At 34.6% G+C, this 13,778-nt stretch overlaps 1 protein-coding gene across 9 annotated transcripts in view; it reads left to right on the top strand.

Moving 5' to 3' along the window:
• GK (glycerol kinase) overlaps nt 1–13,778 on the top strand; it is a 137,435-nt gene that overhangs the window by 82,782 nt on the left and 40,875 nt on the right. For all 9 annotated transcript variants that reach the window (XM_087721820.1, XM_087721819.1, XM_087721818.1 and 6 more), the window contains 2 exons: nt 4,509–4,587; nt 5,184–5,280. In XM_087721820.1, the coding sequence (XP_087577946.1) occupies nt 4,509–4,587; nt 5,184–5,280 (176 nt within the window). The remainder of the gene's footprint in view (nt 1–4,508; nt 4,588–5,183; nt 5,281–13,778) is intronic.

Genomic DNA, 13,778 nt, shown 5'->3' with positions numbered 1-13,778 from the left:
AAAACATGCGTACACTCACCTGAAGGTCTGGGGGGTCCTGCGAAGATCTCATGAAGAGGTAGGCCGGGTGGAGTCAGCCATGCCTCAGGAAAAGTTCCAGACGAATCCATCCACTGACTCTGGAGCAGTGGCAGGCCTGACTGGCCAGGCTGCCACTGCTCGTCCAACTGAACTGTGCAGGTCAAGGCGCAAATCGCACCCACCAATGCCCCACCTACCTGCATGACTACGTACTATAAGCTGTCACTGATTGGGTGAAATACCATTCAGGAGGGGAGGGATGTTAAATATGTAAATTCAAGCAGTACGGTTTCCTCCTGATCTGGGTAAGAGAGATTAGCAAATCTGCTGCTTATTGGTCCATTTCAGCGGCAGAAAAAGTAAAGCACTGTCAATGGCCAGGCTTGTCAGATCCCTTACGTGATACTGCCATTCAATTGGGAGGAGGGGGGCCTTGGAGTTAAATTACTAGCAATACCTGTAACAACTGAGATTTACAACTGGTTTCCTGTCACCGGAAGGCTGGAGGTCCCAGCACCTCTGGAGAGATGTTTATGATGGCCATGTGGGATATCTTACTTTAATGTCTAACTAGTGATAGCCATGGAAACATGTGTTTTATTGGCTCTCAGGGAAGAAGAGTTAAGGAAACATCTTCACACTTGAGTATTGGCCAGAATCTGCATTCTGACAAAGGGGAGGGGTCATTATCAGTTTAATCTCACTTGCATTGCCTAAAGAGTTTCAGATGCTGCTTTGCCTCTAATAGTTTCCATTCTGCTTAATTAAAGGTTCCTTTTGAAATAATCCATTTCAAGAGTCTTTACTTTCTTAAGTTAGGAGAGGAGCCATTACATACAGGCTACCTGACAGAGCCCTTTGAAAGAGGGCGCTGTCAGCCAGCTGACAGAGGGTTTTTCCAATCACAAAATAAAGAGCTGTAGTTACTTTGGAGTCCTGCCTCTTCATTTACCCCCAACTTAACAGATACTGTAAAATCCCCATTCCCACCCCACCCCTCTAAACTGCTTTCCAGCTCCATTCTCCTGTGCAGGGCAACAGAAGATGACCCAGTTGATCAGCTGGGATGCCAATCAGTTGGGAGGTAGCAAATAGATGGTGGCAGAGCCAGCCAGAGGTGTATTTGTCGGTTCTTATAATTACTCAAAATTTCCCCTACTGGAGAGAGATTGGAAGTTCCTCAGCAAGACCGACGGAGGAGATGTGGGCTCCGAAGAGCCTCTCATGAACTCTGTCTGAAACACCAATGCCAAGATCCTTTTGGATCAGAACCTCTCTTGGGGGGGGGGGGGAGAGAAGGGCCAGCGTCTCATCAGACCAAGAGGGAGTGCAACAGGTCCCTCGTAGGTCAGAGATTTGCCCTCTGAATCAGTGTCGAGGGAGGCAGCATGGCAACATGGCTGCACAAAACGCTGCTGACCTCTGGTCAAAGCATTCAGCAGGAACGTGTAGGAGATGGGATGAAAAGCCTTTTTAAGAAAATTTAATTAACCAACAAACATAAATCAGAATTTGGAAAAGGTAAAGAATTTTGAGAGTATAAATAATATCAATGGACAGATTAGGATTTTGGCAGAAAGAAAGAAGTGAAAAATCGGTTAAATCATGAGCCCAAAAAGAACTACTTGCCTTAAACAACTTGGAGGCAGAAAGGAGAAAGCAGAGAAGAGACAAACCCATTCAAACACAAACTTGGAATTTGGATTTGAAAAGACTGTGTTTTTAAAAAAAGATAAAGAGGCTTCGCTTGAGTTTCTTCTAACTAACATATCTTAAGCAACTCTAATGAGGGGTGGAATGTAACAAGGGGGGAAAATCAAGAAAAAAGCATTATTTTTCACTTATAACCTAATCTTGTCTATGCAAGGAATGGAATTTGAAACCTCAAGCAGGAAGGTTTAATTAACCAATTGTCATAAATCAGAATTTGGAAAAAGCAGGAGGCAAAGAGAAACATACCAAGGAGACTTGCTGTGTTCAAGTTCATTCTAATTAATATATTTTAAGCAACTCTAACCAACAAGAGGTGGAAAGTAACAAGGGGAAAAAAATAAAATAAAATCAAGAGCTGGGAAAATATGGAGTTTTTTGACAGAGGGAGAACAAAGGATCTAGATGGCTCCTTCTCTTCTTCCTCTTCACATTAGCTGAACTAGCTAAATTTAAAACCAGAACTCTGAAATAAGAACTGTTAACTAATTGTAATTTTGGAACTGGACATTATGGAAAGGTGGGAATTTGAAGAACTACGTGAAATTATAAAAAATATGCATAAATCATTAAAATCAAGTCTAAATAGATTTTTGAAGTTAAATATTGAGGAAGTGAAGGAAGAAGGTGGGGGATAATGAAGTGGTAGAAACGGTGGAATATAAAAAACAGACAAAAAACTTCATTAGGTTTGACAGTGGTATAGGGAAAATTGAAAACTGGGAATTTGAAGAACTATATGAAATTATAAAAAATATGCATAAATCATTAATATCAAGTCTAAATAGAATTCTGAATCCAGAGAAGCAGATATCTAAAGAAGAATTCAAAGAAGAAGGGGAGCAAGGCAATGAAGGGGTAGAATTGGAGGGGAACAAAAAGCAGACAAAAAACTCCAGAAAAATTGTAAAAAGGGGATGTGTCCCAACAAAAGGAAATAAAAAGCAGATAAAAGATCTCATTGAGTTTGACAGTGGCACAGGGAAAACTGAAGAGGGGGGTTACACCCCAACAAAGGGAAATACAAAAGATTTCACTGGGTTTGACAGTGGCTTAGGGAAAATTGAAGGGGGTGGACATGTCAAAACAAAGAAAAGGGAGAAGACAAGAATAGAGAAGTGGGACAAAAACTAGGAAAAAATCAGATAATTAGAAATTGTTATATAGGAAATATAAAGCTGAGATATGTGGTTTACTCCTATATATGATAATTAAACTTGCTAACTGACTGAATATGATAATGGAAAAATAATTAAATAAAGGTTAAACTATATGGAATTTGGACAAATATGAAACTGTTATGTGCAGAATACAAAGTAGAGTGATTCACTTTTATACTGAGTTGTTAATAGATTGAATATGAAAAAGGGAAGGACAATTAAGTATAGGTTAAAATATATTAAATATGGACACATATAGAACTCTTAAGATGATGAACAAAGTGAGGTGTGTACCTCTTGTTACTCTACGTAGTAGATTAATGGAATTGTAATGAACATTGAACAGTAAGGATTGTTATTTAAAGACGATTAAGGGTAAGCTAAGTCAAGATATGGAAAATGGAGGGGGAACATGAACTATACTTATAATGAAAAATTATTGAGATTATAAAGACAGAACTACAAATTTGGGGCCTGAAATTATGTATAACTATATAAATATAATGATGAGAATAGCTGGGAATTGTAACCAGGTCTACATCCCAGCAAAAAATAGGCCGGGGGGGTGGGGGGTGTTAAAATATAATTACTATATATGTATACTTTTCTTTAAAAAAAGAAGGAGGAGGATATATGTTAAAATTAAAGATGTATATTGAAATGGAAGTATAAATACCATCAACATAAAATGGAGCTCGCTCAGAGGCTGAAATACACCAAGTAAATGAGATGAAGAGTGCGGAGTAGAGGAAAGAGGTAAGGAAAGAAGAGAGAGATAGGAGAAAGGGGAAGGAGGGGGAAGAAGAGAGAAAGAAGGAGTGGAAAGGAGAGAGAGGAAAAGGAGAGAGGAAGGGGAAGCAGAGAAGGACGGCAGAGGAGGTAGGGAGGAGGAGGAGAGAGGGAGAAGAAAATGATGGATAGAGTATAAATACTGTGTATGGAAAGCAGAAGAGGCAATAATCGTTTTGGGTGGGTTGATGGTAAGACGAATTGATCTAAACATTTAACAATATAATATAATGTTGGTTATGTAATAGTAAACATGTGGTTATTTATTATGTAAATGAAAAAATTAAAACTTTTAAAAAAAAAATTCACTATTGGTTTGCTAGAACCAGTCAGAACTGGCTGAATACCACCTCTGAGCCACTTATTTATAGGTAAACACTATAATTCATGTTGCTATAGTATCTTTGATATCAACATTATTTTATGTGGCTCTAAGAAAAAAATTCCACTTTGAGTAGTTTATATAAATAAAAATCTAATTGAGTACCAGTAAAATAGATTCAGTGAGAAGATACAGTATTTGAAGGGGTACAAATCTTCCATGTAATTTTAGGATTGTTTTATGTGTGCAAGTCAAAAAGAGATATGAACTAGACTGAGTTTCCATTGTTTCCATGAAATTTTAATTGTGAATTAAAAGATCTTTAAGACTGCTTTAAAAATAGTTGTAAGAGCTGCAAAAAAATCTGTGACTAGGACGTGGGCAGCATATACATTTAATGAAATAAATAAATATTAAATAAATTTTAATACATATTTGGATGCTATATAGTAAGAACAATCATGAAGTAATAAATGAAACATTTTTAGTCTACCTTTTTGTTTTAGGGCTCTGTTGCTATTGCAGGAGCTGTTGTTCGTTGGTTGAGGGACAATCTTGGTATTGCAAAATCTTCAGAAGAAGTAGGTGAGTATAACTTTCTAATTTATTGTAAATCTGTAAGAATACAGGGACTCAGAGGTTCTGTGTTTCATTCAAACATGTTCACGTAGATAAGAATTTTATTTGTGTACTCAATGTCTATACCATTATTAACCCTAAGTACCCAAATTTTAGGATTAGGGACCCTGTATTTCTTCTGAAAATGTAATAGTGAAATATTTATATGGTGAATATTGCTAGTAAGAGTAGGAATATTAATCATACAGAGTTTCAATTATAATTAATTAAAACAGCAATTCTACACCATTTCCCTGAAAAAAAAGAAAGCTCAGTAGGATTTATTTTTATTCAAATCATACCATAAGCTTTTATTTATGGATATAAATGATCTGTGGGAGGTATATTGTAGTTCAGCATATCCAGAAAGTACCAACTTGTTGAAGATTATAGCATATATAACAGTTATACTTCTGCTTCCTGGCTCTATGTTTGTTATATAGGTTAATGCACTCAACAGTCTTATTTATTCTCAAAATTACTTGCATTTTCTTTTGCAATTCTTAGTTTTCAAATGGCTATTGAAAGCTAAGGATACGTTTTCTATTTTGTATTGATCTTAGAGAAACTTGCTGCCGAAGTAGGCACATCTTATGGCTGCTACTTTGTTCCTGCATTTTCAGGATTATATGCACCATACTGGGAACCCAGTGCAAGGGGGTAAATATTATCTGATTGAATGTTAATATTATCTGATTGAATGTTAAATAGTATTTTTCTGGTATTCTCCTAATAAAACAGGGCTTATGAATGACCAACAACAAAGTCCTTATGAAAGATTGAGTGTATATTCTGCTTTTTAAAAAAATTATTTTAAAACAAACAAAAACATACATATAACATAAAAAATATCATCAATTACATATCTATTTAGCATGTCGTTTGGTCACAAACATTTGTGCATCACCGCTTTCAGTTGCATATAAAATCAACAGTTATCAACCAAATATATATTAATACATTGATTATCATTATAAAGCATATATTCAGTTTACTCTTATAATTTCTTCCTTTTAAATATATATTCTAAAGATTGTATTCGTATGTTTGCTAGCTATCTGTTACATCATTGTAAATCTATTTAATAATAACATATCTTTATGGTATCATCTATACCATATTTCTGGTATTTCTTGCAGTATATTAAAAAAAAAGGTTCACCAACATTTTACCTTTGTGTATCATTACTTTCTGTTAAATGTAAAATCATAAAATATCTATCCAATATATAGAAATACATCTTTATCATTGTATCTTATATATTCTACAATTATTGTTTCTTCATTTTAAACAAAATATTCTAAATATTTCATTCATATATATATAACAATAATCCATTACTTGGTTATAAATCTATACAATCTATATATTCAATTCATATATATACCAATATTCCATTACATTATTATAAATCTATACAGTCTATATAAAAGTAATATGTCTTTATAATATCTCCTATCACATTTTATTATTACAATTCAAAATTATGGTAATTATATCGATTGATTAAACAAGTCCCAAATCTTATAAAATTGTTCCTCTTCTTGTTCCCTAATTTCAAATGTCAATTTACTCATTTCAGCACATTCCATTGCTTTTCGAATAACTTCCTCCTGCGTTGGTATTTTCTCATTTTTCCAATTTTTTGCAAATACAATTCTGGTTGCCATTAAAATATTTACGATCAAATATTTCAAGTCTTTATTGTATGTATCTGGTATAATACCCAATTAAAAAAGTCTCTGGTTTAAAGTCTATGCGTTTCTGTGTCATTTTCTCCAACTACATGTGGATTTTAGTCCAATACTTTTTAGCTTCTGTGCAAGTCCACCACATGTGGTAGTATGATCCCAGTGTCTGATGACATTTCCAACACTTTTCCAATTTGTTCTTGAACATTCTTGCTATTCTCATTGTGAGTAGATTCCACCTGTAAAACATCTTATACAAATTTTCCTTATAAGCTGTTGACATTGTCATTTTATAATTTTGGGACCACAATTTCTCCCATTTCTCTAATTCAATCCCATGTCCAACATTCCCCCCCACAAGCTATCATAGGTTCTTTAACTTGTTCTTCTTTTAGTTTAACCTCTAGTAAATGTTCATATAGTTTTTTAATTACTTTTTCATCAGTACCTGTCAAGATTTTATCTAACTCAGTTTTTTTAATCATAAAAACCTTCCATTTTACAGTCTTTGTCATATCTAGATTGTATTTGCACATATGAAAACCAGTTCATTTCAATTCCTTCCTGTTTCAGCTCTTGCAAAGATTTGAGTTTACCCTATGCATTCAAAATTTCACCATATCTAACTGTTTGTTCCTTTTTGTATATTATTTGATATGAAAAAACTTCAATAGTTGATAGCCAGACTGGTATTTTTAAGTAATATTGCTTTTTAATCTTCTCCCAATTCAATAACAAAGCCTCCCTTAAGTAATGTCTTTTAAAATAACCCTGTGTTTTAGTACCTTTATACCATAAAAAAGCATGCCATCCCAGCAATATGTCATGAACTTCTAAAGTCAATAGTCTGGAATTCTTTAGTGTTATCCACTCCTTAACCCACATCAAGCTAGTTGCCCGGTAATATAATTCCCAATTGGGTAGGCACATTCCTCCTCTTGTTCTAGCATCTTGTAACGACTTTTATTTTATTCTTGCTTTTTTCCCCTGCCAAATGAACTTCAATACTATTTTATTTAATTTATCAAAATAATTTTTCCCTAGTCTAATTGGGATTGTCTGGAACAGATATAAAATTCTAGATAAAATGTTCATTTTGATTGTAGAAATTCTCCCTATCATTGATAATTGTAAATTTTCTCATTTCATTAGATCAGACACAATCTGTTGCTTAAGTTTATAATAATTGTTCTCTTTAAGAGTGCTACATCTTGCAGTTAAGTATATCCCTAAATATTTAACCTTGTTTGTAACTTGGATCTCCAATGCTTTGCCAATTCTTCCTTTTGTCTCAATTTTCTTTGTCAACATTTTCGTTTTGTCTTTATTTATTTTCAAACCAGCTACACTCACATATTCCTCTATTCTCTCAATCAGTTTAGGTGCCGTTTCATGTGGATCCTTGAGAATAAAAACCAAGTAATCTCCAAATGCTTGTAGTTTATATTCTTCTTTTTTGATTTTCATTCTTTTTCATTCTTTTTCTTCTCTGATTTTTCTATTTAATACTTCTAATGTTAAGGCAAAAAGTAAAGGTGATAATGGGCAATCTTGTCTTGTATCTTTCTTTATTTCAATTGAATCCGTCAATTCTCCATTTATCATTATCTTTGCTATTTGTTTATGGTATATGGTTTGAATGGCTTGTGTAAATTTCTTGCCAAAATTCATCTGTTCCAATTGTAAGAACATAAATCACCAAGTCACGTTGTCAAATGCTTTCTGGGCATCTAAGAAGATCAAAGCCATTTGTTTTTCAGGGTGTGCCTCATAATACTCCAATGTATTCAAAATTATTCTCATATTATCTTTAATTTGTCTTTTTGGTAAAAACCCATTTTGATCGGGATGAATAAACCCATTTAAAATATTTTTAAGTCTTTCTGCTAGTATCAAAGCAAATAACTTATAGTCTGTATTCAGCAAGGAGATGGGTCTATAATTCTTAATTTGTAATAAATCAGCCTCCTCTTTGGGTAGGAGCATAATATATGCCTCTGACCATGATTTGGGTATCCTACTCTCTGACATCATTCATAACTTCCAGTAGTGGAATGTACAACAAATCTTGAAAAGTCTTATAAAATTCTGCAGGCAGCCCATCTGGGCCTGAAGCCTTGCTGTTATTTTGTTTTTTAAGTGCTTTGGTTAATTCCATCATGGTTATTATACTTTCTAATATTGTTTCCATTTCTTTAGGTATCTGGGGAAGGTTGGTTTCTTGCAGGAATTGTTTAACTCCTCCCTCGTCTAAATTCTCTTGTTCATACAGCTTACCATAGTAATCTTGTATAATTTTCTTCTCTACCATTCCATAGCAAATTTGCCCTTGATTATTTTTTAATTGCAATATTTTTTTTATTCTCTTTTTTCAATTTCTACGCCAACCATCTGCCTGTTTTATTAGCATTTTCAAAATAGTTCTGTTTAGCATCTCTAATTTTTATGCTAATTCCTCTTTTTCCAATAAGTCCATTTTGTGCTTATTTATATCCATTTTTATTTTAATATCCTTTTTGTGGAGAAGGGTCTTTACAAGGGTCTTGTAAAATCATTCTCTAAGCATTTAAGAAGTTGTCTTTTCTTTATATTTCTCTTTCTTGTATAGTCTATTATCAGACCTCTAGTGTAAGCCTTCATTGTATCCCAGAGATTCTGCATCGATGTATCTTCCTTTCTATTTTCTTTAAAGAAAAAAGCCAATTCTTTTTCCATTTTCTGTAGAAAATCTTTCTCTTTTAATATCGTATTATTTAATGTCCATCTAGATCTCTTCCTTTGTCCTTTCAATTTAATTATAATTGGACTGTGATCTGCCCAAGTACTTCTTTCAATTTCAAGTTCCTGTACCTCACAAATCAGTTCCATTGTAGCCCACATCATGTCAATTCTGGAGCATGATAAATGTCTATTTGAATAGAAAGTATATTGTTTTTTGGTAGGATTTCTTTATCTCCAAACATCTTTAAGATTTATTTCATCTCTCATTTTAAAAAAGGCTTTAGGTAGCGGTTTTCTATTTATCTTTGTAGTTTTTTCTGTTTTATAGTCCAGATTTTGATCTACAATTCCATTAAAGTCTCTCATCATGCAAATATCAGTATAGTCCAATTCAATTATTTTCCTATGTACTTTTCTGTAAAATTCATCTTGTTTGTCGTTGGGGGCGTATGTTGCAATTAAAAGTATTTTCTTCGAGTTGTCCATAATTTCCACCATCAAGATTCTTCCCTCATCATCTGTATAAATTTGTTTTGCTGGAATTATATCTTTAACATAAAAGATCCTCCTCTTTGCCAATGCTGTAAATATTTTCCCTAATTTTGGTTGCACCAATAAATGTTAACGCTGTTTTTGAATATGAACTTCTTGTAAACAAATTATATCCAATTTTATTTTTTCTAATTTATGAAATATTTTTCTTTTAATTGCAGAGTTAAGTCCATTTATATTAATTGAGACCATTTTTTCTTCCATATCTATAATTTATAATTAGGATTTATAGCGCTAGTTGATCTCAATTCTTGTTCTCTAATGTCGATACCACCTGTAGCTCCCTCTTCTATTTGAATCCCACCTACTGCACCTTCAAGTTTCTTGATCTCAACTGTACATGCCTCTTGCAAGACTACCAATAGATCTTCTCTTTCGGTCTTCTCAGCCTTCTTAGCCTTTCCTCTCAGATGTTCATTGAAGAATGCTTCTGCCTTATCGGTTGTGTCTATTCTGTATCTTTGTCTTTGCCATGTAAATATTAAGCCTTCTGGTATAAGCCATCTGTAATTAACACCTTTCTTAAGTAGAATCTTAGTCAGGAATTGATATGTTCTTCTCATCTCTCTCACTCTTCTTGGGATTTGTTTCAGCACTACAACCTCCTTCCCCTTATATTCCAATTTTCTATCTTATTTTCTGTAGAATTTGTAATTTAATTATTTTCTTAGTAAATCTTACATGGACTTCCCTTGGGAGTCTATTTCTCACTGCATATCTTGTGTAGACTCGAAACACCTCATCTATGCCATCAATCATCTTCTCTTGGGTTATTTCTAACACATCTTTCAGTAATTCTGATATTATCTGCGCCAAATCCTCACCTTTTTCTTCTTCTATGTTTTGGAATCTTAAAAAGAATTCTAGCCGATCCATTTCCCATCCCAGTATTCTGCTGCTGTCTTTTTCCACTTCAATCTACTTCAATATTCTCCATTTTCTTCTCTCTTTCTTTATCCCTTTCTTCAATTTTTTGTAATAGTCTGTCTTCATATTTCATCATCCATTGTTGAATCCTTTCAATTTTTTCTTCTGTTTTGCTTGTCTTTTGTTTTATATTTTCTATCCTCTTTTCAATATTCTCTCCTCTTGCTTCTAATTTTTGTATTCCTTGCATAATTGCCTCTAATGTTACACCCTTGTCCTTTTCCTTCTCTGTTGAAGCATCGTCTGTATTGATCTTTGCCCTCCTACAGATGAAGAGGAGGGGGTTGTTGTTGCGGAGACAACAGTTGCTATTTTTCTACTCATCTTATTTTTTGTGTTTGATTTTTAACCGTGAGGAGGCAGAAAGTGGAAGATGAGGAAGAACAAGAGGAAAAAAGAGAGGAAGGGAAAAGAAAAAAATATGCAATAATATGGAAAACCAAAAATCAGGAAGGGAAGGAAAAAAAGGCAAGATTAAAAATAAAAATTCTTGGATATCTTCTATGTAAATGATTATGAAAAGAAGAAAGGGAAGAAGATGGTAAAAAAAGAAAAAATTGTTAAAATTTCCCTTAGTCCAACACACTTGAAGCACTCTGACAAAAAGGAAAAAACATCAAAACAGAAAACATAGACAGAGTGATACCACAGCTTCCAAAATAAGGTAAGATAAACACTGCCACCAAAAGGGAGGAAAAAAAAGGAAAAGTTCTAAGTCTTTATCGGATGAAAGCCTTTCCAAGGTCACTCTAAGCTTTCCCCTTTAAAAAGAAAGATTTAGTTTATTCTTTCAGAGTAATTTTCGCAGCTGCTGATAGTTTCCAAGAAACAGCTGTGTTCCTCTCACTATCATATCTAACTAAATAGTTCCAAAACCACTAAGTGGCAGTGATACTTGTTTCAATCTCAACCCTTGTTACAATGTTACACTCTGCCTTTAACTTTCTCTAAGAAAAAAGGAAATGATTAGTAAAAAGGGAAAAAATTCTAGGTCAGTTCCAACTTAATTGTAATAATAATTCCAAAGAAAATCCAACAAAATAAGTAAGAAGAAAAGCACAAAGAGCTAGTCCAAGTCAAAATCAAATTGCTTCTTGAGTCCAGTCAGGCTTCCGGCATTAAAAAGGGGGGGAAAAACCCGGAAACCTTCAACTATTTCTTACATCCACCGCTTATTTTCTTATCAGTCTTTCTTTCTTTAAGTAAAATCTCCAAATTTTAGGGTATTCTCCCTCCAAAGGAAAAAAAAATTAAAACTCACCAAATCAACATGCTTCTCTCCAGCACTTACATTTGGGGCAGTCAGCAGTTTCACAGCCGAGAGGCTGACTCTTAGTCGCTGGCAAAAGGGGCTTTTCTTTGGATCACCAGAGAGTTTGCGGGTGTCTCTGGGATCGACAGGATGTACCCCTACCTATCACCGTCTCTACAGGACAGTTTAGGTCCAAATGGACCATCCAGATGACCAGAATTTGGCAGTGATCCTGGGCTTCAGGAAAGTCCGACCGTTCCACCGCGACATCACGTCCCCTCGGGTGTATATTCTCCTTTACGCCAAAGGAAAGTATTATTGCTGACATCTATTTTCATTTCATTTGACATTTCCCAGCCCTGTACCCAAGTTTTATTTTAAAAAATATTTACATTAAACCAGATGTAAAAGAAGCTGACCTAGTAGATCTAGTTGACATAAATAAAGATGCTTCAAAAGCATCTTTATTTCTGAGAATACCTTCTTGTCCACATTTATTTGAGGAATAGCAATACTCCTTTCTTGAATGCATCTTGCGGAGCTTTGTTCCAAACTATGATGACAGTATATTGTTCAAATGCAGATCTAACAAAATCGTACAAACAGTGGGGCAAAAATAATTTTAAAGAGTGTATGTTTTGTCTGAATTAAGGGTGTTAACCTGACTATGATTTATTGCATTCTTTCCCCAAATATCACTTTCCTTGACAAGGCCACAGTACAAATTATCTCAGAAGCAGCACCATATATGAACAAGAATTAAATGCCCAAATCTGGGGGACGGGGTATGTCCAATTTTAACATTTTATTCCATTGGTGTGATTGGTTTAGATCCATCCTTAGGCATATGTAATGCCATACTATTGATCCTTAATTGGATTCTATAGATCAGGACTGTCAAACTCACGGCCCACAGGCTGGATATGTCACGTTCTAACCACACCTGCTTTAGTGAAAGGGGGGGGGAGTCCCAATACATCACGTGATGCTGCTCTGATGACACAAGTTTGACACCTCGTCAAGCTTCCAAGTAACATGTTCAATGAAATAAAATCCTAAGCATCCATTTTACATTAATTTATTAATAAAGTATCAAATTGGCAGACTTGGTGTAATTCCGACTCTGACCCAGATTCGGATTTACTCCCAATAAAAAACAAAAGACAGAAACATCAACCTGAATCACAATCTCCAATCAATTCTCAGGCCATCAGTCTGGTGTCTCCAAACTCCATCTTCTTCCAGCCTTAGGCATCTTCTCTGTTCCCTCAGGAAAGAATGCCACCTAGACCCCCTTTATCTCTATAACCTTATCCCTTTCAACAGTTAGAGAGTGGCGAGCCTGAAGTAATACTAAATTCCTTTATCAGCGAACCTAAAAACTAAGAAAAGAATAGACAATAAAAAATGGCTATGCATATGTCATCTTCAGGGTCGACAGACTTTCCCGCCTCAAGCAAAAAGAACTTCCTTCAAAGAAATAACCATAATAGAATAATTAAATTCTAACCTCCCCTGCCACCTCCAGGAATCTCCTTTGGCTTATGAGGATTCCTCTCATGAAAACTTTTTATCAACCTGTCAGCATTTACCTTGCAGCTTTTTACCTATGTTGCTTTCAATGTATTTAATACATCGGAAAGGATACCCTTTCCAATGTAATTGAATACTGCAATTGACCTCTATAGATTCTGGAATTTAAATTCGTTTAACCTTGTAATGTTCATGATCAGCTATTAGTAAAGGTTTCGGTGGAGCCCGATCTACTGGTCTGATAGAGGAACTGGCAGCTGGCTTTAACAAGCTTCTGGGGAAAACCGGATGCACTTTCCCTAACAGACAAGGGTGTTTATGTTTCACTGTTACTGGGTTAATTATCTTAATAATTTCAAAAGGATCTAAAAATTTTGGTCCTAACTTCCTAGAAGGCTACTGCAATTTCACATATTTGGTAGACAAATTTTATCCCCAACTTTAAATTATGGTTGCTGGGAGTGATGTTTGTCAACTTGCGT

This window comes from Thamnophis sirtalis, unplaced genomic scaffold (assembly GCF_051295495.1).
Source record: "Thamnophis sirtalis isolate CommonGarterSnake01/CBP01778 unplaced genomic scaffold, rThaSir2_p1.2 scaffold_8, whole genome shotgun sequence".
Lineage (NCBI taxonomy): Eukaryota > Metazoa > Chordata > Lepidosauria > Squamata > Natricidae > Thamnophis > Thamnophis sirtalis.
The sequence above is the reverse complement of the archived record's forward strand: the minus strand, read 5'-3'. Positions and strand labels throughout refer to the sequence as shown.